We start from the raw sequence: 22,119 nt of genomic DNA on the forward strand, positions 1-22,119 counted from the left end.
ATGTATCTGTCAAAAGTGTTCTATGAGAATGTTTGCAGCAGCATTATTCCCAGTAGCCTCAAAGGGAAACAACACAAATGCCCTTCAACAGTGGAATGCATAAATTGTGCCATACTCATAAAAAGGAATAATACACAACAGTGTAAATGAAGAAATTATTACCATAGAAACTACGGATGAACCTCATGAACATAATGTGAATTTGAATAGAGCCAGACACAAAGGAATACATAATATATGATTCCAAAGAATCAACAGGAAAAATGAATCTGCAGTATGTGTTGGCTAATGACTGGAGGGGTAATGAGGTGCTGATCTGTGCAATGTGCTAGCATTCTATTTTTTGACTTGGATGGGTTTTGCATAGGTATCTTCAGCTTGTGATAATTATCAGCAGAGGGGAGAGTATGCACACAATTCTTCAGGATGAGATTGGTGACATGTAGAGAAAAGGGAGAAATGACTGTAGTTTAAAAAAAGTCAATTCCCTCCTCCCCACTTCTCCAGCTCTCCATTTCCTAGGAAGAGAGCCCAGGGAAAAGTAAACAAAGAAATAAATTCGAGCTCAAACCCTCAAACAGATCTGGAGACTCAAATATCCATCGCTCTGGGCAAAAGGCATTCCTAGATTTGTCCAAGGTACAAAAACTACCACTCTAACCACGTTTCTTCGCTGCCCGGGGTCAGATAAGTAAAAACCAATTATTTATTTATCTTTAAGTTACTTCCAACCTTGCTTCCTCGAGCTTCCGAATCACCTAGGCAACCTGGAAGCTGCCCATCTAAGGGGGTGAGGTCGAATCCCAGCCTTGACGCCTTAGCAACCGAGCGAGTCTTTCTCGCGTCCCAGCAACGCGCCCCGCCCTTTCCTGTCGGGCCCATTCTCCCTGGTGCCCCTCCCTTCCTCGAGGCTGCAGCTCACCCCTCACTGGGTCTCTCCCTGGTCTGGAGGGCGCGGGTCTGCACACTCTCACTCAGTGCCGGACAGCAGTTCCTGCGGCTCCTGTGGTGGGAGCTCCCGAGAGCCAGGGCAGTGGGGAGGGACGGCGAGAAAGAATGTTTAAGTTTATTTAAGAAAGAGGAAAAAAGAGTCAACAGATTCAGGATTTTCGTCATTCTGATTTTTAAGGCACATCCAAAGCTCCGTGGAGAAGGGGCTGGAGGGTGGGAGAATCATTTTTGTATACACTCCATATAGGAGAGAAGAGACCCATCGAAGATTCAGTACGGAGTCACCTGGAAATTGGAGATGTTGGATACGATCGCCCGTGCCCTGCAGGACCTGGGCAGGCAGTTGCTGCCCACTCTGCCCTCGCTGAGCCAGGAGGGTAAGCGTGTTGGGTAGTGGGGAGTGGCCCTGGAGACTGAACCTTCACCTGCTTGCAGGGGAAGCGGGGAGACCCACTTCCCTATTCCCTGGCTCAGGCCTGGCCTGCAAGTGGCTAAGTTGCCTTGACAACCAGCTGGTAATCACATCAGACCCACGCTGGACGCCCAGAGACCCTTTTCTGGTTTTGATTAAACCAAGTGATGCATAGACAGCGCAAAGTAAGTGATCAATAAAGGGACTAGCACAAAGTAAGTGCTCAATAAAGGTTAGGTAAAAACAAGCATTCCCACCCCACCCACTGGGATGGATCACAACCCTTTTGCCTACCTAGAGAAAAGAGGTGCAGAGACCCTAAATGGCTCCTTTTGAGAGTTCCTGCAAAGATGGTTGCTTTTATTGCCTTTGACGTCATGTGGTTGTATTAAGAAAATGAGATGATCATAAAAGGATACAGGGTAAGTACTTTGGAAGGGGACCTGGCACCTTCTCAGAGAAAACTCATTACGCTTGGTTAGTAGCAAGACAAGATCTGTTTTTAGCATCGTTTGTAGAAGAGTCACCCCAAAGTGAGGCTGAGATCTGTCTGCAAACCATAGGAGCACTTTGGAAGAAAAGTGCTGCAGGAATGCAAACTCTTATTATTATCAAACCACTATAACAGAGATGTTGCTTAGGCTTTAACCAAATGACCGCAGGAAACAAATACGAACAGATACTTCTTTCTCTTCCCCTGCATCACTCCTATCTTTTCCTCTGAAAATCATCATGAAAGAAGCATTGAAGATAATGGTTTAATGAATTTAAAAACATCTGCTATATTTGTAAATTTATATATAGTCATTCAACTAATTTTGAAACCTTGCTATATGCTGAGCACTAGTTAATTTATGGTGAACAAAAATCTTGGAATTTACTGTTTAGTGGGGAAGATACACATTAATCAAATAATTACACAAATCAATGTAAATTTACCATTTGGGTAAATGCTACCAGGGAGGAGGTAAATGGTACAGTAAGAATTTTTTTAAAAGATGATTTTTTAGAGCAGTTGCAGGTTCACAGTAAATTAAGAAGGAGGGACAATGTATTAGTTTATTCTTACACTGCTATGAAGATACTATCCCAGACTGGGTCATTATAAAGGAAAGAGGTTTAATTGACTCACAGCTCTGCATGGCTGGGAGCCCTCGGGAAACTTAAAATCATGGCAGAAGGGGAAGCAGGCATGTCTTACATGACGGCAGGAGAGAGAGAGAGAGAAGCCCAGGGGACTAGGGGAAACGGCCATTTATAATACTCTCAGATCTTGTGAGAAATCCCTCACCATCATGAAAACACAATGAGGAAAACTGCTCTCAGGATCCAATCACCTCCCACCAGGCCTCTCCCTCAACACCTAGGGATTACAATTCAAGATGAGATTTGGGTGGGGACACAAAGCCTAAACATATCAGACAGAGATGTCCCACATACTCTCTAACTTCACACTTGGATAGGCTCTCCTATTGTCAACATCCCCCACCAGAGTGGTACTTGAGTTACAATTGAACTTTCATTGACACATGAAAATCAACCAAGGTTCATAGTTTACATTAGAGTTCTTTCTTGATGTTGTACATTCTATGAGTTTGGACAAATGTAAAATGCCATGTATTTATCATTGCAGTCATATAGTAGTTTGGACAAATGTAAAATGACATGTATTTATCATTGCAGTCATATACAGTATTTTCACTCCCCTTTATTCTGCCTATTCACCCCTACCCCCAATCCCAAACTCTGGAAACCACTGATCTTTCCACTATCTTCATAGTTTTGCCAGTTCCAGAATGTAATATAGTCGGAATCATACAGTGTAAGCCTTTTCAGATTGGCTTCCTTCACTTAGCAATATGCATTTAATGTTCCTCCATGTCTTTTTGTGGCTGGATAGCTCATTTCTTTTTAGTTCTGAATAATATTCCATTATCTAGATGTACCACAGGTTTTGGTTTTTTTTTTTTAATCTATTCACCCACTGAAAAATGTCTTGGTTGCTTCCAAGTTTTGGCAATGATGAATAAAGCTGCTTTAAATATCTGTGTGCAGGTTTTAAAAAATTGGATGTAAGTTTTCAATTCACTTGGGTAAATACACAGGGACATAACTGCTAGATTGTATGGTAAGTGGATGTTTAGTTTTGTGAGAAACTGCCAGACTGTCTTTCAAAGGGGCTGTACCATGTTGCATTCCCAAGAGCAATGAGTGAGAATTCTTGTTGCTCCATGTTATTGTCAGCATTTGTTGTTGTATTTTAGATTTTGGTCATTCTAATAGATGTGTGCATTGTTATCTCATTGTTTTAATTTGCATTTTCCTGATGATATATAATGGAGAGCGCCTTTTAATATGCTTGTCGTGTTTTGATGATATATATATAAAGGGCTTTGGCTCATTTTTAAATTGAGTTTTTCTTTTCTTAGTGTTAAGTTTTAAGAGTTATTTGTATATTTTGCATGACAGTGTCTTTTGCAAATATTTTTTTCCAGTCTGTGGCTTGTCTTCTCATTCTCTTGACATTGTTTTTCACAGAGCAGAAGTTTTAAATTTTAATGAAGTCCATCTTATTATTTCTTGCTTGGATTATGCCTTTGGTGTTTCATCTAAAGTCTTTTCTATACCCAAGATCATCTAAATTTTGCCCTATGTTATCTTCTAGGAGTTCTACGGTTTTGCACTTCATATTTAGGTCTATGATTCATTTTAAGTTAATTTTTGTGAAAGATGTAAGGTCTGTGTCTAGGTTCATTTATTTTTTTATTTTTTGCATGTGGATGTCCAGTTGTTCTAGCAATGTTTGTTTAAAAGACAATCTGCTCCATTGTATTGCTTTTGTTTCTTTGTCATAGATAAGTTGACTGTATTTATATGGGTCTATTCCTGGGCTCTCTTTTGTGTCCTATTAATCTATTTGTCTATTCTTTTGTCAATAACACACTGTCTTGATGACTTGGCTTTATTGTAAATCTTGAAGTTGGGTAGTGACAGTCCTCTGACTTGTCCCATGTGTTATCTAGATGCATATTATTTAGTCCCCATGTATTTTGGGATTTTCCACTTATCTTTCTCTTATTCATTTCTACTTTAATCCCATTGTAATCTGAGAGCAGGCATTGTATGATTTCTACCCTATTTGTTAAGGTGTGTTTTATGGGCCAGAACATGGTCTGTCTTGGTCAATGTTCCATGTGAGCTTGAGAAGAATGTGCATTCTACTGCTGTTGGATGAATTAGTCTGTAGATATCAACTATATCCATTTGACAGATGGTGCTGTTGAGTTCAACTATGCCTTTACTGATTTTCTGCCTGCTGGATCTGTTCATTTCTGATAGGTCAGTACTGAAGTCTTCAAGTATGATAATGGATTCATTTATGTCTTCTTGCAATTCTATTAGTTTTTGCCTCATGAATTTGACAACTATTTTTAGGTGTATACATATTAAAAATTCTTATGTCTTCTTGAAGAATTGACCCCCCTATTATTATGTAATGCTCTTTATTTCTGACAACTCTCCTTGATTTGAAGTCTGTTCTAAAATTAATATAGCCACTCCTGCTTTCTTTTGATTAGTATTACCATGCTATATTTCCTCCATCCATCTACTTTTAACCTATATGTTTTTAGATTTAGATTGGGTTTCTTTTAGACAACATATAGTTGGGTTTTGATTTTTGGTCCACTCCAAAAATCTCTGTCTTTTAATTGGTACATTTAGCCTATGTTCAAAGTGATTACTGATATAGCTAGATTAATATCTACCATATTTGTTTTTGTTTTCTACTTTTTGCCCTGGTTTTTTGTATCTATCTTTATTTTCAACTGAGCATTTTATGATTCTGTTTTCTCCTTTTTTTAGCATATCAGTTATACTTTTTTAAAAAATTGCCTTAGATTACAATATATATTTACAATCAATTCAAGTCCACTTCCAAATAACACTGTACCACTTCACAGGTAGTGTGATTGTTTTATAATAACAAAACTTTAATTCCTTCCTCCCATCCCTTGTATCATTGCTGTCATTCATTTCCTTTCACATATATATAAACATAAATATATATATGAATAAGCATACATAATTGAATAATGATTGCTATTATTGGACAAACTGCTATCTATTAGGTCAGCTAAGAATAATAAAAACAGGTGCAGTGGCTTATGCTTGTAATCCCAGCACTTTAGGAGGCCAAGGTGGGAGAATCACTTGAGTCCAGGAGTCCAGGAGTCCAGGATCAGCCTGGGCAATATAGTGAGACCTTGTCTACAAAAAATTAAAACAAAAAAAAATAAAAATAAGATGGACATGGTGGCACAAGACTCTAGTCCCAGCTACTCAGGAGCCTGAGGTAGGAGGATTGCTTGAGAGCCTAGCAGGTGGAGGTTGCAGTGAGCCAAGATTGCACCATTGCACTCCAGGCTGGGCGACAGAGTGAGACCCTGTCTCAAAGAAAAAATAAGTTTTTATTTTACCTTTACTTATTCCTTCTTTGATGGTCCTCCTTTTCTTTTCTTTTCTTTTTTTTTTTTCATTTTAAATGTAGATCCAAGTTTCTGACCTACATCATTTTCCTTTTTTCTAAAGAACATCTTTCAACATTTCTTGAAAAGCAGGTCTACTAGCAATTAATTCCATTAATTTTTGTTTGTCTGAAACACAATTTCTCCTTGGCTTTTGAAAAATAATTTTACAGGATGCAGAATTTTAGGTTGGTGTTTTCTTTTATCAACACTTGAAATGTCTTACTGTACTCTCTTTTTGCTTGATTTCTGAGAAGTAGTTCAATATAATTCTTACCTTTGTTTCTCTATAGATGAGGTGTTCCTTCCCCTCTCTGCCCAGCTTCTTTCAGGATTTGTTTTTAGCTCTGATTTTCTGTACTTTGAAAATGATATTCCTAGGTGTCTTTTTTGGGCATTTATCCAGCTTGGTGTTATTTGAGCTTCCTGGATCTGTGGTTTCACGTCTGACATTAGAGGGAAATTCTCAGTAATTGTTTCAAGTATTTCCTCTATTATTTCTCCCTCTTCTAGTATTCCCATTCTGAGTACACCCCTTCTGTAGTTGCCTCACAATCCTTGGATACTCTGGGTTTTTTTTTTTTTCCCAGTCTTTGTTCGCTTTCCTTTTGAAGTTTCCTTGTCACATTTTCAAGTTCAGAGATTCTTTACTAAGTCATATCCAGTCCACTAGTAAGCCTTTCAAAGGCATTCTTCACTGCTGTTACAGTGTTTTTAGGTGCTAGCATTTATTTTTGGTTCTTTCTTAGGATTTCAATCTCTCTGCTTATGTTGCCCATCTGTTCTTGCATGCCGTCTACTATATCCATTAGAGCCCTTAGCATATCAACCACAGTTGTTTTAAATTGCCAGTGTGATTGTTCCAACATCCCTGCCGTATCTGGCTCTGATGGTTGCTCTGTCTCTTCATGTTGTGTGTTTTGCCTTTTAGTATGCCTTATAATTTTTTCTTGATAGCTGGATGTGATGTACTGGGTAAAAGTAACTTCTATAAATATACCTTTAGTACTGTAGGGGTAGAGTGTGCGGGGGTGGGAAAGCAGTCTATAGTCCTATGATCAGGTCTCAGTCTTTTAGTGAGCCTGTGCCTCTGGACTGTGAACTTTACAAATGTTTCTCAGATTTTTCCTTTCTCCTTAGGTGGGACAGAATGGCTAAAGTGGACTGGAGTTGGTCATTTCCCTTCTCCCAGGTCAGTTAGGCTCGAATAATATCCCAGCAGGTTAGGCTCCGGTGAACTAGTTTCTTCTGAGGGCAGGTCATTAAGAACAACAGAGTGCTCTGGCATATTTAAAAACGGTATTTTTTTCTTCCCCCCACCAGAAGCACAAGGAGATTTTTCTCTCATATTTACCTGGATATTTAGCTGTGGGAATCTGGTTGAGCTCTGGGAAGTAAACCTTCCCCTATGTGGGAACCCTCCCTCCATGACTGGGTTCCCCTGGAGATTTTAACTCTTGGTGTTGTCCACACTAAGCCTCCAGAAATTTGTCAATTACACTTTGGATTTTCTTACCCAGCATTGGTTCTTGATGCTGTTTCTGCATGTGCGTCTGTTTCAGGAAGCCATTCCTCCTGGTATTTGCATTTCTGTCTCTCCAATTTTTAGGGGCAGCAGTCTGCCCTGTGTCCTCCCTCATCTTATGGATCCAAGAAGAGTTGTTGATTTTTCAGTCCGGTCAACTTTTTAGTTTTTAGGATGGAGTGGTGACTTCCTTACATACAGCATCAAGAAATGGAAGTCAAATGAGAACTTTTAATAGAGAGTAAGGATGGAGGTGTGTGCCAAGAATGACTAAAGAAGGGATAATTTGAGCTGAGTTGTGAAGAATGAGTTGGAATTAAGTAGATGAAATGGATCAGAGAGGTAGAGAGTGGAAGTGAGGTGAAAATGATTTTGGCAAAGGGAATGACAGGGGCAAAAACTTACGGTGAGAGTATGATGTAATGGAGCAACTGAAAGACAGTGGATTGGCTGCTCTGTAGATTTGGGGAGGAAGTGTATTCTAAAGTAGGCTAGAGAGAAAGGAAGGGGTCAAGTAATGCAGGGCCTTGTAAGTCATATTAAGGATGTTGACCTTTATGTTAAGCCTGATGGGAAGCCATTAAGTGTTCTGAGCTGGAGGTCAAGGAGAAGTTGAATGATGCGATCAGTTTATATTTGGAAAAGATCACTCCGGTTGCCAGGTGGGGAAGGAATAGGAGGGTCAAGAATACCTATAGCAATAGTCTTGGTGAGAACAAATGGTAGCTTGGTCTAAAACTGGTAACAGTAGAAATGGGGAGGAATGCAATGAATGAAGGGCAACTTGGAGGTAAAATCTACAGATTATGGTGATGGACTGGATGTTAGGGGTGAGGGATAAGAGAAGTCTAAAGGATGACTTCTGAGTTCCTGGCTCATATAAATTAATAGATAGTGGTGCCACTCACTGAGATTGATATGCCAGATAAAAGACAAGATTTAAGGGAAGAAAGATTGTGGTTTTGGGCAAGTTGAAGGGCCTTTGTGTGATATCTAAGTAGGCAGTTGGATAAAGGTCCAGAATCTCAAAGAGGGGGTGGCAAGGAGTGTGGGTCTGTAAATAAACATTTGGGAATCATCCTGAGTGTGGGTGTGACTGCTGAAGTAGACAGCATAGAGTGAAAAGAGAAGCAGCCTAGGAATGTACCTTGAAAAACCCTACCATTTAATGGTTGGGTTGAGGATGATAAGCCTGCAAGGGAGACTGAAGAAATGGCCAGTTAGGAGAAAACCCAAATGAGAGTAGTAGTATAAAAGCCAAAAGGAGAGGTGCTTAAAGGGGGAGGGAGTGATCAATAGTGTCAGACATGGCTGAGGGCTCAGAATTAAATATGTTTATTGAATGTATTGACAAAGAGACCATTGGTGACTTCAGCAAGGGCTTTACTGGTAGAATAACAGAAGTCAAAGTCAAACTACTGTTTATTAACTTTCACAAATGATCTATTGCAACAAGGATGAAGATAAACTTAAAACTCAGCAAAACACAGAAATTAACTTTCATCAGTGTATATATTCATCATTGCATATTCCTGCTGCTTCTGTATCTTTTAGCAAAGTTTAATATTATGTAATTATAGTGCTTAGAAGGCCCTGTCATCATTTTACAGATGTGAACTGGGTAAAACTTGAGTCCATGGAGGCAGGAAGGCTGTGGGCCTTCCACGCAGCACACTGTTCTTTCCATTGCATTATGCTCTGGGAATATGTTTCTTTGTTCAAATCATCCTTTACCATTCTGCTATACCATTCCATATATCAGTATTTAAATTTTAGAAGATAAGTTTTATAACATCAGGAAACATATCTGTTTTGTTGACATTAATGTCTTATTCAAGCATATAGTATTGTATAATTTACAGAACAGGCATGTAGTTTTTTTTTTTTTTATAGTGATCATATACAAGATACAGTATTCCTGTTACTTGGCACTCTGTTTAAGCATATGGTTTTGAGTGCATGGAATTGTAAGAACTTGAAGCCAAATGAAGGTTGAACTGAATATAGAATATATGTCTAGGGATTAGTTCTTTATAAGAGTGATTCTTGGCACTTCAGTGTTTGATTGAAATAAGTAAGAACCCTGGCCTCCCTTAAAATATGAAAGTAGTATATCCTTCAATTTGCTTTTTAGACTTGATGTTTTTCATTTTGAGATTTAATGATATCCTCTCTGACTCTTTGGGATGTCAGAAAAAGTCAAATTTAGAAATTACAGTCTGTAAGCTTTCCAAGTCTATTCCGATTGGATTGCAGGGGCCTAAAGCTTCCTAAGGCAAATGATATGCATAGTTTCCTTTCTCTTCAGTGAGAAATAGCAAATTTTAGTTTAGACTAATTAGTTCTGCTCTTATATAATGTTGTCTATTAGGCTTTATGGAATAAAACAATACAGTGGGCTTGAATATATCATCCAAATGAAGAAAGACAAAATCCTCAAATTTTCAATTAAACTCAGCTGAGTCTTTTCACTGGGGTTTGGTTGCAAACTATACACTTTCTTCTGGCTCTAATGAAATCATTTCATCTTCAGAATAGTTGTTTTCCTAACATACGAGCTTTCAGAGGTGAAAGACTTTTAGAGTCATACATTTAACAATTTTGACTTAATAACTTTGAAAGTTCTCCATGTACATCTGGATACTGAGATTTTGCATTCGTGAATTAATGAAATGTTTGGTCATGATGAAAATTTTAATTCAGTATACAGTTAGGACTGGTTATTAGTTCTTAGCAGCCTGTAGTAGAATTCTATGGGCTGTGGGGGTGGGGAGGAGTGGAGAACAAGGTAGGGTGGGCAGAATAGGGGAAATGCCTGATTACAGAAAGTGATTAATGAGGGGCAGAATCTTGGCCCTCGTGCTCATTGGAGCCTGCAGCCCTAATTTTATTAATGGGTGAATTTCCATCACCAAACTTGATCCCAGATATTCATAAAAGTCATTGCTACTTCTCAGCCATTAAACCTGCCCCTTCCCTGGCCTATTAATAAAAATATTTATAACTCTGATATACCAGAATTAAAAGATTGTACTCTCCATGCTTTAGTTAGTGGTTTAAATTGTTAGAAAAAAAGATAAACCAAATAAACCAATGAAACAAGCAGTTTCCAAAGTAGAAAAAGGATTGGGCTTTTGTCACCAACTGCATCCATGTCCCCAAATGACAAGTTGGTTAATGTCACTGTTCTTGATTTTTTATTTTGAGAATTAAAACTTAACACTCTTGAGTTGCAAAGAGTTCTTAATTGAATAGTATCTTTGATAAACACATGATTAGGTTTGGAAGGGTGATGTTAATACAGATATAATTTTCTAGGCTTTGAAATATTAGTCATACCTACAGTATAGGTTCATATCATACATTAACACTTTAGTTATTGGCAACTACCTGTTTTTCTACCACAGTTTTTTTGAGACACAGCTCAGAACAAGAAGATAAACTTGGAAGGCTTCCCTCCAATCAGTCAAAATTGATAGTGCAAAATGTATGCATTAATTCAAAGTAAAGCTCCTTGTCCTACTCAAAAGTGTGTTTTTAAAAATTATTATTTTAGGCCGGGCATGGTGGCTCATGCCTGTAATCCCAGCACTTCGGGAGGCCGAGGCAGGTGGATCACCTGAGGTCAGGAGTTGCAGACCAGCCTGGCCGACGTGGCGAAACCGCATCTCTACTAAAAATACAATTAGCAAGGCATGGTGGCTGGCGCCTGTAATCCCAGCTACTAGGAGGCTGAGGCAGGAGACTCGTTTGAACCCGGGAGGCAGAGGTTGCAGTGAGCCGAGATCGCACCACTGCACTCCACCCTGGGCATCAGTGATACCCTGTCTCAAAAAAAAAATTATTTTAGACATATTATTTTGTTATTTCCAGAACACAGTAGATACGAAGCAATGAATTATGACTGGTCCAGGAGCCCACAGAGTACTAGTAGCACAAGTGACAGCTGGTAGCTTAGCAGTGAAAAATGAAAATAAAAAACAGATTTGAGGATTTAGCAAAAATAGAAGTGTAGGAAAAGTTAATGTACACAAACAGCCTTTCATGCCTTAGTGGCCTTTTGCCTTATTCCTGTGTTATGGAATGGTGTGAGAATGAACGTTCTTATTAATCAAATGGCACAGAGTAGACACCCGATAAACGGTTGCTGAATGGGTCTTTAAGAAAAGGCTGGGTTATACTTGATTAACTCTCTTTATAGAATAAAGAAAAGGGTGTGATTATTATTTTAAATCACATCTTCCAAACTTAAGGGAGTAAACCTTAGCTACCAAGAAAATTAACTTTTGGGAATAGCCTTGTTTTTTCTTAATTCTAAATTAATCAGGAATTAGTGTCATTTGCTTCCACATTTCATATTTACATTTTTATTTATTAGCACTAAGATACTACCACATGGGTGGTCATATAAATTAAATAATTTCTCGTTACTTTTGAATTTCAGAAGTCTCTATTATCTGGGGGAATGTATCAGAATTTGTGGGACGGCAGTTAACCCTGCACAAGGTAAGATTTATTAATGTATTAATAAATTAAATTTATTTATTAATTTTAATGTAGGCATCTAAAGGATCTTTCCTCCATAGTCTTATATAATGTTGCTGGGAGCAGGGCATGTAGACTTTAGAGCCATCCCGTTTAACTTCCAGTCCTGTGATTTTATGATGCTCATGCTTCGGACTTGTGGGTAACAGATGTAACAAACATGAATTTTATTTTTAGGTAATGAATTTGTAAGTTCTGCTCTTCTAGTGTTACAGAGTGTAGTGCTGATCAGCCTGGGTGTGTGTAAGGAAACTAGATGAGTTCTGTTTGTCTGTGATCTGATAGTTCCTGGCATAGCTGTAGAAAGATATAACGCTTCTTGTCTTGCCTCCTTGCAGGGAAAGGATTTTAATTGAAATAGAAGACTTGCCAAAATGAGAAACTTTGCCCAGGGCTGGACTGTTCCCTCCTGTTAAGTCTTGGCTTTAGATGCCATAAAACTACATGGAGATTTGGGGATGAGCTTGGGGGAAGCTGGGAAGTTGTGAAACTTTTACACCCCATTCAGAGGTCCTACTGTGAGAGCCCTTGGGCAGAATTCATACTTCAAATTTATTTTGTTTGGCTTGAGAATTTGCATTTGTTATCAGCACTTAAACTTGGGAGAAATTATATAATGTTTTGGATTTTTCCCCTCCCTTTCATTGAAAAATCAGCAGATCTGACGATACTAGTCTTCTATTACTACGTGGTGACACATTTGGAGCTCAAGATGTGCTCTTCCCTTTAGATGGGGTGTGCAGTCCATAGCCATCACATTCCCTGGCTGGCTACTTTCACTCTCTTGCTTTCTTTTTTGGCTCCTATAGGCATTTGAGTTTGTAGTCCTTGATATATGATATCTCCAGGGAAACAGAAACCCAGTATGAGAGCTGAAAACATTTGCTTCTACCCATCAGCCAGGATCACTACATTGCAGCATATGATTTGGATGCTGGGTTGTCTAAGTGGCAGACATAAAATTTAAAAGTAGGAATGAGAAAGCAGAGATTCTCATGCCCTCTTAAATTCCTCTAATGGCAGATGATTAAAATTTAAAATGTCACACAATTTAGGACAGGAGTAATCTTGGTTAAAGATTAAAAGATGCTATGACATTCACACAAATTTTCTTAGCCTTTTGATGATACAGAGATGAGCGATCTGATGTCTGTAAATCATCATGGACCAATATATTACATTTTATACTCAGCTTATTTGAAAACTTAGAATTATAAAATGCTATCACTCTGAAGAGTCCTAGAGATCACTGAATTTTTAAGCCCTAAGCTTACTTCTCCTCATGTTTTTTGGATAATAATATTAAAGATTATTTTTTCTTCACTCCTTCAATGATTTTTTTTTTTTTCCTTTCAGGGGGTTCAGATTCCAGGATTTGGAACTTTCACTTTCATGAGACAAAAACTTGAGGTGGGAAACAACAAATTTATCTTAATCCAGAGGCCTGTGTTTATTATGGCGGAGAAGCTAGTGCAGATCCATGGACTCAAACAAAACAAAGTATATACTCCTGGTAAATAATTCTGATATGTAGGATTTTCCCAGAAGGTTACTGTCCTGGGGATTAAAAAAAAAAAAAAAAAAAATGAAAGGGCAAAGCATAGCCAGTGCTGCTGTCTTACCTTCTGATTTGAGGAACTCACTTTTCATAAGGTGCTTTTGGCACAGGGAGGGGCCAAAGTGGAAAAATAATAGAGTCTTCCTGAAGGCTATTTTAAACCCCAGTAACCTAAGAGGTAGGAGTGAAAAAACCTGATGTAACGTAACAGAAAATTTATGTAAAAGCCACACCACAGAGCGGTAAGCCCTTTATTTCAGATCGTAAGAAATTAAAAGTGGTTATAAAGAAGAGAAAGTTAATTAGGATTTCTGGTTGGGAGAACTACAGTCAGTATCAGCTGTCAAAAAGATACCTTTCTATCATACGTATAATCCAAATCATTAAAATTTGAAAGTTAGAAGTTGAATAATTCCATAAAGACTTAATGCATACCTTACATACCTTTCTCACACCCTAAAGCCAACCTCCCTGCCTCCCTCTCTCCCTCCCTCCCTCCCTTCCTTAAATATTGATTGAGAGCCAACTATGTGTCAGACCTTGTTCCAGGTGCTTGAGACATAGTGGTAAACAAAATAGGCATAATCTCTGCCAGAGACTGCTTCCATCCAGCTTTAGTGTGTGGGCTTCCTAACACCTCCCTTGGTTACTTAGCAGCCTTTGGGTGCATACTTTCTGATTCCTGGCTGTGTTCCTTTTGACCTTCCTGATTGTCCCTGCCCCCTGCATCAGACTCACACCTGGATGAATGGAGACAGTCTATCTCCGATGGCAACAGGCGAAAAGGCTATAACTCTCCTCTAAGTTAATGTTCCTAAAAGTTAATTTTCAGAGTCACTTGAGTTAACTTTCTACTTTCAAAAGAATGATATATTAGAAGAACAAATGCAAACAAACCATACTTAGAATTTCTTAGGTATATATTCAGTATGGTGGGCTTGATGAACTTTTCAGCTATTTTTACCTAGAGTTTTTTTTTTTTCCTCTTTTCTTTTTTTCCCCCTTTCATGGGAACAAAAAGAAATACCTAGAGTTTTATGTCAGAAGAAATATATCCTATTTCATCAAAAACCTATCTAAGAAAATGAAAATAAAGCTAACATTTTTGCAAAAACATCTGTGCCTTAGAATTAAAGCTCATTTTCCATCTTGGATCTTGTACTGTAGTCCAAAAAAGTAGTTTAGATCTAAAATTGTATTTTTTTACTGGGTGAGGCAATTTCAGAATTAGACATATATGACTGAATTAGTTCAAAAGAATAATTCTAGGCCGGGCATGGTGGCACATGCAATGGTGGCACATGCCTGTAATCCCAGAATTTTGGAGGCTATGGCGGGAGGATCACTTGAGGCCAGAAGTTCAAGACCAGCCTTGGCAACATAGCAAGATCCTGCCTCTACAAAAAATTATTTCAAAGAACTTAGGCGTGATGGTTGACACCAGCAGTCTCAACTACTTGGGAGGCTGAGGCAAGAGGATCACTTTAGGCCAGGAGTTGGAGGCTGCAAAATAATAATAATAATAATAAGATAAATAGGGAAATAAATAAAAATTTAAAACCCCCAAAGAAAAATTTGTGTCTATGTTTAGCTTTGGGGTTATGATTCTTCATTATTAATTAACTAGGTAACTGTATTTGTCTGTTCTCACACTGTTATAAATAACTACCTAAGACTGGGTAATTTATGAAGAAAAGAGGCTTAATTGACTCACAGTTCTGCAGGCTTAACAGGAAGCATGGCCAAGAGGCCTCAGGAAAGTTACAATCACGGCAGAAGGCAAAGGGGAAGCAAGCACATCTTACTATAGCGGAGCAGGAGACAGCGAGCGCGAAATGGGGAGGTGCCACACACTTTTAAACCATCAGATCTCATGAGAACTCACTCACTATCATGAGAACAGCAAGGGGGAAATTCACCCCCATGACCCAATCACCTCCCACCAGGCCCCTCCTCCAATTAGACATGAGATTTGGGCAGGGATACAAATTCAGACCGTATCAGTAACTAAGCAAACATTTTATAGGGGTTTTTAAATATGAGTAAGACATAGTTCTTTTGAATCTAGTATAGATAATTAATATACAAGAAATGGGCTGGGTGCAGTGGCTCATGCCTGTAATCCCAGCAATTTGGAAGGCCGAGTCAGGCACATCACAAGGTCAAGAGATCAAGACCATCCTGGCCAAGATGGTGAAACTCCATCACTACTAAAAATACAAAAAACAAGCTGGTGTGGTGGAATGTGCCTGTAGTCGCAGCTACTCAGGAAGCTGAGGCAGGAGAATTGCTTGAACCGGGAGGCGGAGGTTGCAATGAGCTGAGATCACACCACTGCACTCCAGCCTGGTGACAGAGTCTTAAAAAAAAGAAAAAAAAAGAAATGATGAAACATGATTAAGTGCTATAAAAGCCGAATTGATCAGAACTGGATCAAATGCTATGACGCTCAGAGGAGAGCATGCCTAACTCTGCTTTAGGAAGATGACATGTAAAGACGTCTTAAAGGATGATAGGACTCTGAGCAGAGAAGCTGTTGGAAGGTATTTCATGAACAATATTAACAAGTCAAGAATATAGGAAAGAATGAAGCCTGTTAAGGAAGTAACGGGTACTTCTGTACGGCTGAGGCATATGATTGTGAAGGCAGGCAGAGGAAGATAAGATGAAAATGGTAGGTAGGGGCCAATTAAGAGGGGCCTTATATGGTGTGATAGGACTTTATAATTCATCCTGTAGGCACTGAGGAGCCACTGAAAGTTTTTGAGCAGGGAATTATCTGTACAGATAGGATTAGTTTAGAAAGATACTCTTTTCAGTTACAGTAGTTTGGTAAAATGCAGTAAAAGCCTGAATGAAGACAGTGATCATCAGGAGGGGAAGTGAGGGTATCTACTCATGAGACATTACTCATGAGACATTTCAGATGTAGAACTGGTATGGCTTAAGTTGAGAGTGGCGGGTAGGAAGAGGAAGGAAGGCGTTTAGTATGACTCAGATTTTTTGGTTGGAGAACAGATGGATGCTCATGCTATCAACTACCTTTGTACAGAATGAAGGGGAAAGGTGGATTTTGGTGGTGGATAAAATAGTGAATTTGCTTTTGCACGTGCTGAATTTGAGATACATGTGGGGATATTTAGGTAGAGGTGATTCCAGAGCTTAGGAGAGGGGTAGAGACTAGAGATCAAGATTTGGATGTTTACCTCGGAGAGGATACACACTCAGCAGAAGAGATAAACAAGGACAAAATCCTATAAAACAAGTAAATCTCAGTATCTTATAAGAAGTAGAAGAGGAGGAAAGCCAGCAAAGGAGACCAAGGAGGACGAAATTGGAGAACCAAGAGTGGTATCATGTATACAAGGAAAAGAAAGGGCATGGCTGGCAGAAGTTATAGGGAGGTCATGAGAAATAATATTTGCAAAGTATCCATTGACTTGGCAATCATGAGATGACAGTGTCCTGACTCAGACAAGTGGTCTGAAAGACAGATTGCAGAGAGGCAGCAGACAAATGGGAGGGGAAAATCCAGAGGCAGGTAAGACAGCCTTCTTTTTAAGAAATGTATATTTTTTAAAAAATGGAGGGAGGTGGTTGGAATTACTGTTAAATTGTGCAGGAGATGGCAGGCTGATGCAGTGAAGCTCATGTCTTGTTAATTTTCATCGTTCAGCAGCGGTGGACATTTGAAAGCATATAACTCATGCTTACTGAGTGAATCTTTAGAATATTCTTATCTATGTCCTATTTATCAGTGAAGCTTGTTGTTGTCTCTCTTTGGCTTTGTCATCTTTATTCTCTATGCTATTTATCCTTTCTCTGACTTGTGAACCTTATGTTGCTCCTACATCTGTTCTAGTTGAATAGATCCTGTGCTTCCTTCAAGCTAGATATAATCATATTCCTCTGAAATGTCATATATGGGCTCATTAGAGAGGAAAAGCTTTCTGTGAGTCATTCAGTCTGATACCCTTGTATAAGACCCTATTTCATTTAAATGATAACTTCTAGTGAAGATGGTTCTCTTTTCAAAATATTTAACACTTGTAGGTATTTGTAATCATGTAAAAATGGCATAACTGGAGGAGATAGGCACATATATCAGTTAATTCTTGTACTGCTATAAAGAAATACCTGAGACTGGGTAATTTATAAAGAAAAGAGGTTTAATTGGCCCATGGTTCTACAGGCTGTACAGAAGTATGGCTGGGGAGGCCTCAGGAAACTTACAATCATGGTGGAAGGCAAAGGGGAAGCAGTCATGTCTTACAAGGCTGGAGCAGGAGTAAAAGGGAGAATGGAGGGAGGTGCTACACACTTTCAAACAACCAGATTTCATGATAGCTCACTCACTATCATGAGGACAGCACCCAGGGGAATGGTGTTAAACCATACATTAAGGATCCACCCCCATGATCCAATCACCTCCCAATAGGCCCCACCTCCAACATTGGGGAATACAATTCAACATGAGATTTGGGTGGGGACACAGATCCAAACCATATCAGCAAATATTGCTCCAGTATGTCCTAAAATATAAGGGGGATGAAAACTTTAGGAAACCCTCTGAGGAAGAGAATTAGTTATTATATGTGTCCTAGAGAAAATCAAAAGCTTGTCTACAGTGTTATTTAGAAAGCTAACTGTTCTTATTTTGAGCATTGAACTTACACTTTTAGAGAACACTTTGAGAGAAATACTTTCGGAAAATTGTACTGATTAATATGTTAGTAACTACTTAATTGTCTGCAGTAATATTATTACATTGGGTACAACTAAAGGCTTCATCCAGAAGGTTCTATTTTAGGGTATTGAGAATCAGATAATTATTTGTGAGTGTGTATATATCCTTATCGTAATCACCACTTTCTCCCACCCCAACTGTCTTTTCTCCTCTAGGTGATATCCCAATTGTTCCACTTAATTTTGTCATGATATCCCTGGAGGGTCCATTCAACAGAGATGTAGTGGAAGGATGTGTGAAGGAGACGTTGCTTTTTTTATCGCGATCCATTTCCATGAAACAAAATGTGGAGTTTACATTCAAAGGAATTGGGGTCCTCATGATCAGAGACAACAAAGTGAAGATGAGGTTTTATAAAGATTTCCTTTGTACCATGGATGGAAGTGGGGCTTTGGCAAAGGCCCTAGCAAACGTAAATTAATATTTTCCTTCTCCTAAGTCTTCTCCTAATTGTAGTTCTGATTTATCTATAGGTGTGTTGTAATTAAGAAAAATGAAGATTGACATATTTGGGTGACAGTTACCTGAAGTACATGGAAGTGCTTGTTTATACTTGATTAACTCTTTGACAAAAAGATTAGGAAGGCAAACGAACATTAAGAGTCAAAGTCAACTGAGGGATATAAATAGTAATGGAAACTCTTCAAATTCTGAACATTTTATAGTATCTTATAGGTTTTTTGTTTGTTCGTTTTTTGAGACAGAGTCTCACTCCATCACCCAGGTTGGAGTGCAGTGGCACGATGTTGGCTCACTGCAACCTCCATCTCCTGGGTTTGAGTGATTCTCCTGCCTCAGCCTCTCAGTACCTGGAATTACAGGTGCGCGCCACCATGCCCAGCTAATTTTTGTATTTTCAGTAGAGATGGAGTTTCACCATGTTGGCCAGGATGGTCTTGAACTCCTGGTCTCAAGGGATCTGCCCGCCCTGACCTCCCAAAGTGCTGAGATTACAGGCATGAGCCTCCGTGCCCAGCCTATAGTTTAAAAACGTCTTCCACATGTATTATTTCATTTGAGTCTCGAAATATACAAGCAGCATTATTATCATCCTAATTTTACAAGTGGGAAAAGTAGGGGCTCAGAGAGGCTATGTGGGAATCCCAAGGTGAACTAGAACTGGAATTCAAGCCCAGACTTCCTAACCACTCAGTTTTTGCTAGTTCTACTATTTTACTTTTTAAATGTTGGTTTGACTATTTTATTTTAATGAAAGTCTGTAACAAAATTTAATTTGAGTCATGGAGGTTTTGAATCTTTAGCTTTTAATATGGCATGTTGTAGAAGAAATTTCCTAATTGGCATCATTATTGTCAACCATTAAGTAGCTGGTGTGACCTTCATGCTAAGCTGGATACAGTAGTTTAAACAAATGACATAGTCAATCTACAGGATTTATTGAATACTTAGTGTGCCTCAGGTACTCCTCTGGGAACTAACAAAGTAGACATGAATGAATTGAATTATTATGGAATGTTATACAATCCTATATCCCATAAAGCCAAACCCTTCTTTTTTTAATGAAAAGGCTATTGTATCATCTCGGTCTACCCATTTCTCCTTTTATGAAGCTTTGGGATACGGATTTATGAAATGGAGTTGTGCATAATGAAACTCCTGGGGTTTTTTTACACAATCTGGTTTCATACAGGATTGCTAAAAGGATTGCCAACCCTGTGTGTGGAAAGTGGGAAATAAATGCAGGAAAAACCCTTGCTTTTCCATGAAAATGCAAGGCAAGGTTTACAAGTCTGTAAGCAAGGCCAAAGTGGCTAGCTCATCCCTAACCCTCAGGGATTCTGCAGAACTTTGTAGCTTCACTATGTGTTTAAAAGAGAAGATAGCATTTTCCTTGACCTGCTGAACTCTAAAGCACATCTTTTAAAGAATGGAAATTTTCCAAAAGAACTAGTCCTGAGAGATACTCTGAAAAAAGGGTTTGGAGGTCAAAGCTGACTGAAAACTGCTGATTGAATCAATAGCCCTCACGGACAGAGGGACAGAGCACATCAGCATGTTAAAGGAGCTGAGAAGTCTGGCTGGAAAGCAGTCAGTTTAACTGCCTGGATGTATTTAATCATGGAATTCTAGGTTAATCCAATATCTCATTAGCTCTGTAAGACACATTTTGGAAAACTGCTGTAAAGTGGTGTCAGTGAAAGTTTATTCCCAAATGACCCGTGACTTAAAACATCTTGTAGAGTAGTCCCCTTGGAAAGCTGTGTGCTTATTTCAGTGATGCTGCTTTTATTAGAAATATTTTCTATACTTCTTTGTGAGAATTCCCTTCAAAGGCTTTTGTAAGGGGTAGTACTCATGCAAAAATCATTTTATATATTATTCTACAGTAAAAATGTGACAATGTGACTATTATGTTTATAGTTATATGAGAATTAAAATAGCCATTTGTTCAGTATTTACTATGGGCTAGCTACTTACACAGAGGACCTCATGGAAGTGCTATTAGATCCTTGTATTATCCCCAGAAACCTAGAGCCTAAGGCCACATACCTGTTAGCAGTGTGGGGATTTGAACATGAGCCCACCTGACTCGAAAGCTTTTCTCTTAATTGCCTAATTTTAGTTATTTGGGTCAAGAGTGGAATTAGACAGCTTGCTCACTTTCCATGTATTTTTACAAAGTCTGCTATCTTCTTAAAGATACCTAAAAGAATCTGTCAACCCTGAAGGCAATTCCCAAAAAGGAAATGGTTTGAGAAAAGGCAACCCCAAAATAATTGCTGTGCAGTTACCCAGGGTGATTACTTTGATGAATGAGATCATTCCTCATTGGATTTTTAAGCTCTGGACTTTTAAGTGCTAAACATAAACAACAAGAAAAGTATTGTGGTAGCCTTGCCTATGAGACAGCCTGCAGTTTTTAATTTGTCTGAGTCCTGGCCGGCAGCCTATATGTAACCTTGCTCTGTCGCTGTCCTCTAGAGGCCTGGCACTGTGGACTCGGTGTTGTCCAGCAGAGAGGCCTTGAGGAAGTGGCCCAGCAGTGTGCTTGCGTTTCCAAGGTAAGTGCTTTGCTTTATGGGTTCCTCCAGGCACTAGCACTCCTTGCTGATCTGCTGATCTCATTGGGCGGTATTTCTCAATGTTTTGTAGCTCATGCTCCTTTTAATGTATTCTCTGTCTCTCCCTCTCTAAATGCACCAACAAAGAAGAGTTTATTGCATACACTTTCTGTAGTTAAGTTAAATAACAATGGATATTTATTCTTTTTTATCCTCCCTCACTGAGACGGAGTATTGCTGTGTCACCCAGGCTGGAGTGCAGTGGCATGATCTCTGCTCACTGAAGCCTCTGTCTCCTGGGTTCAAGCAATTCTCTCCTGCCTCAGCCTTTCGAGTAGCTGAGATTACAGGCGCACGACACCATGCCTGGCTAATTTTTGTACTTTTAGTAGAGATGGGGTTTCACCATATTGGCCAGGCTGGTCTCAAACTCCTGATCTCAAGTGATCCATCCGCCTCGACCTCCCAAAGTGCTGGGATTACAGGCATGAGCCACCTTGCCCAGCCCATTTATAAAACTACCCTTGGCTCCTGGAAATTCTGATACTACCTTCCATCAACCTTAGTCCCTGCAGTATTAGTAAAACTCTTCTCACCTGCTGAGCTTTCCTCTACTTTGTAGCACTTCTTCTGCCCTAGCTGCTGCTTCTTCCTTCAGTTCAGCCCATTTCCTGTCAGAGCTCGGATTTTTACCACTAAACGAGTTAAACAGGTAAGTTAGAATAAGGAAACAGCTTTACTCCATGAGCACAGTGGTTGTTACTGGTGGTTGCATATTACTTCATTTAATCTTCACGACATTCATGTGACGTATGTATTATAATTCTCCATT

The 22,119-nt window shown here is 39.1% G+C and overlaps 1 protein-coding gene across 2 annotated transcripts in view; it reads left to right on the forward strand.

The window, feature by feature from the left end:
- Nucleotides 1–818: 818 nt before the first annotated feature.
- CCDC81 (coiled-coil domain containing 81) overlaps nt 819–22,119 on the forward strand; it is a 48,348-nt gene continuing 27,047 nt past the window's right edge. The window contains exons 1-5 of one of the 2 annotated variants that reach the window (XM_025357288.1): nt 819–1,328; nt 11,859–11,920; nt 13,316–13,472; nt 18,420–18,676; nt 21,208–21,287. In XM_025357288.1, the coding sequence (XP_025213073.1) occupies nt 1,250–1,328; nt 11,859–11,920; nt 13,316–13,472; nt 18,420–18,676; nt 21,208–21,287 (635 nt within the window). In that variant the 5' untranslated portion in view covers nt 819–1,249. The remainder of the gene's footprint in view (nt 1,329–11,858; nt 11,921–13,315; nt 13,473–18,419; nt 18,677–21,207; nt 21,288–22,119) is intronic. The other variant, XM_025357289.1, reaches the window with a different exon arrangement.

This window comes from Theropithecus gelada, chromosome 14 (assembly GCF_003255815.1).
Source record: "Theropithecus gelada isolate Dixy chromosome 14, Tgel_1.0, whole genome shotgun sequence".
Classification (NCBI taxonomy): Eukaryota; Metazoa; Chordata; class Mammalia; order Primates; family Cercopithecidae; genus Theropithecus; species Theropithecus gelada.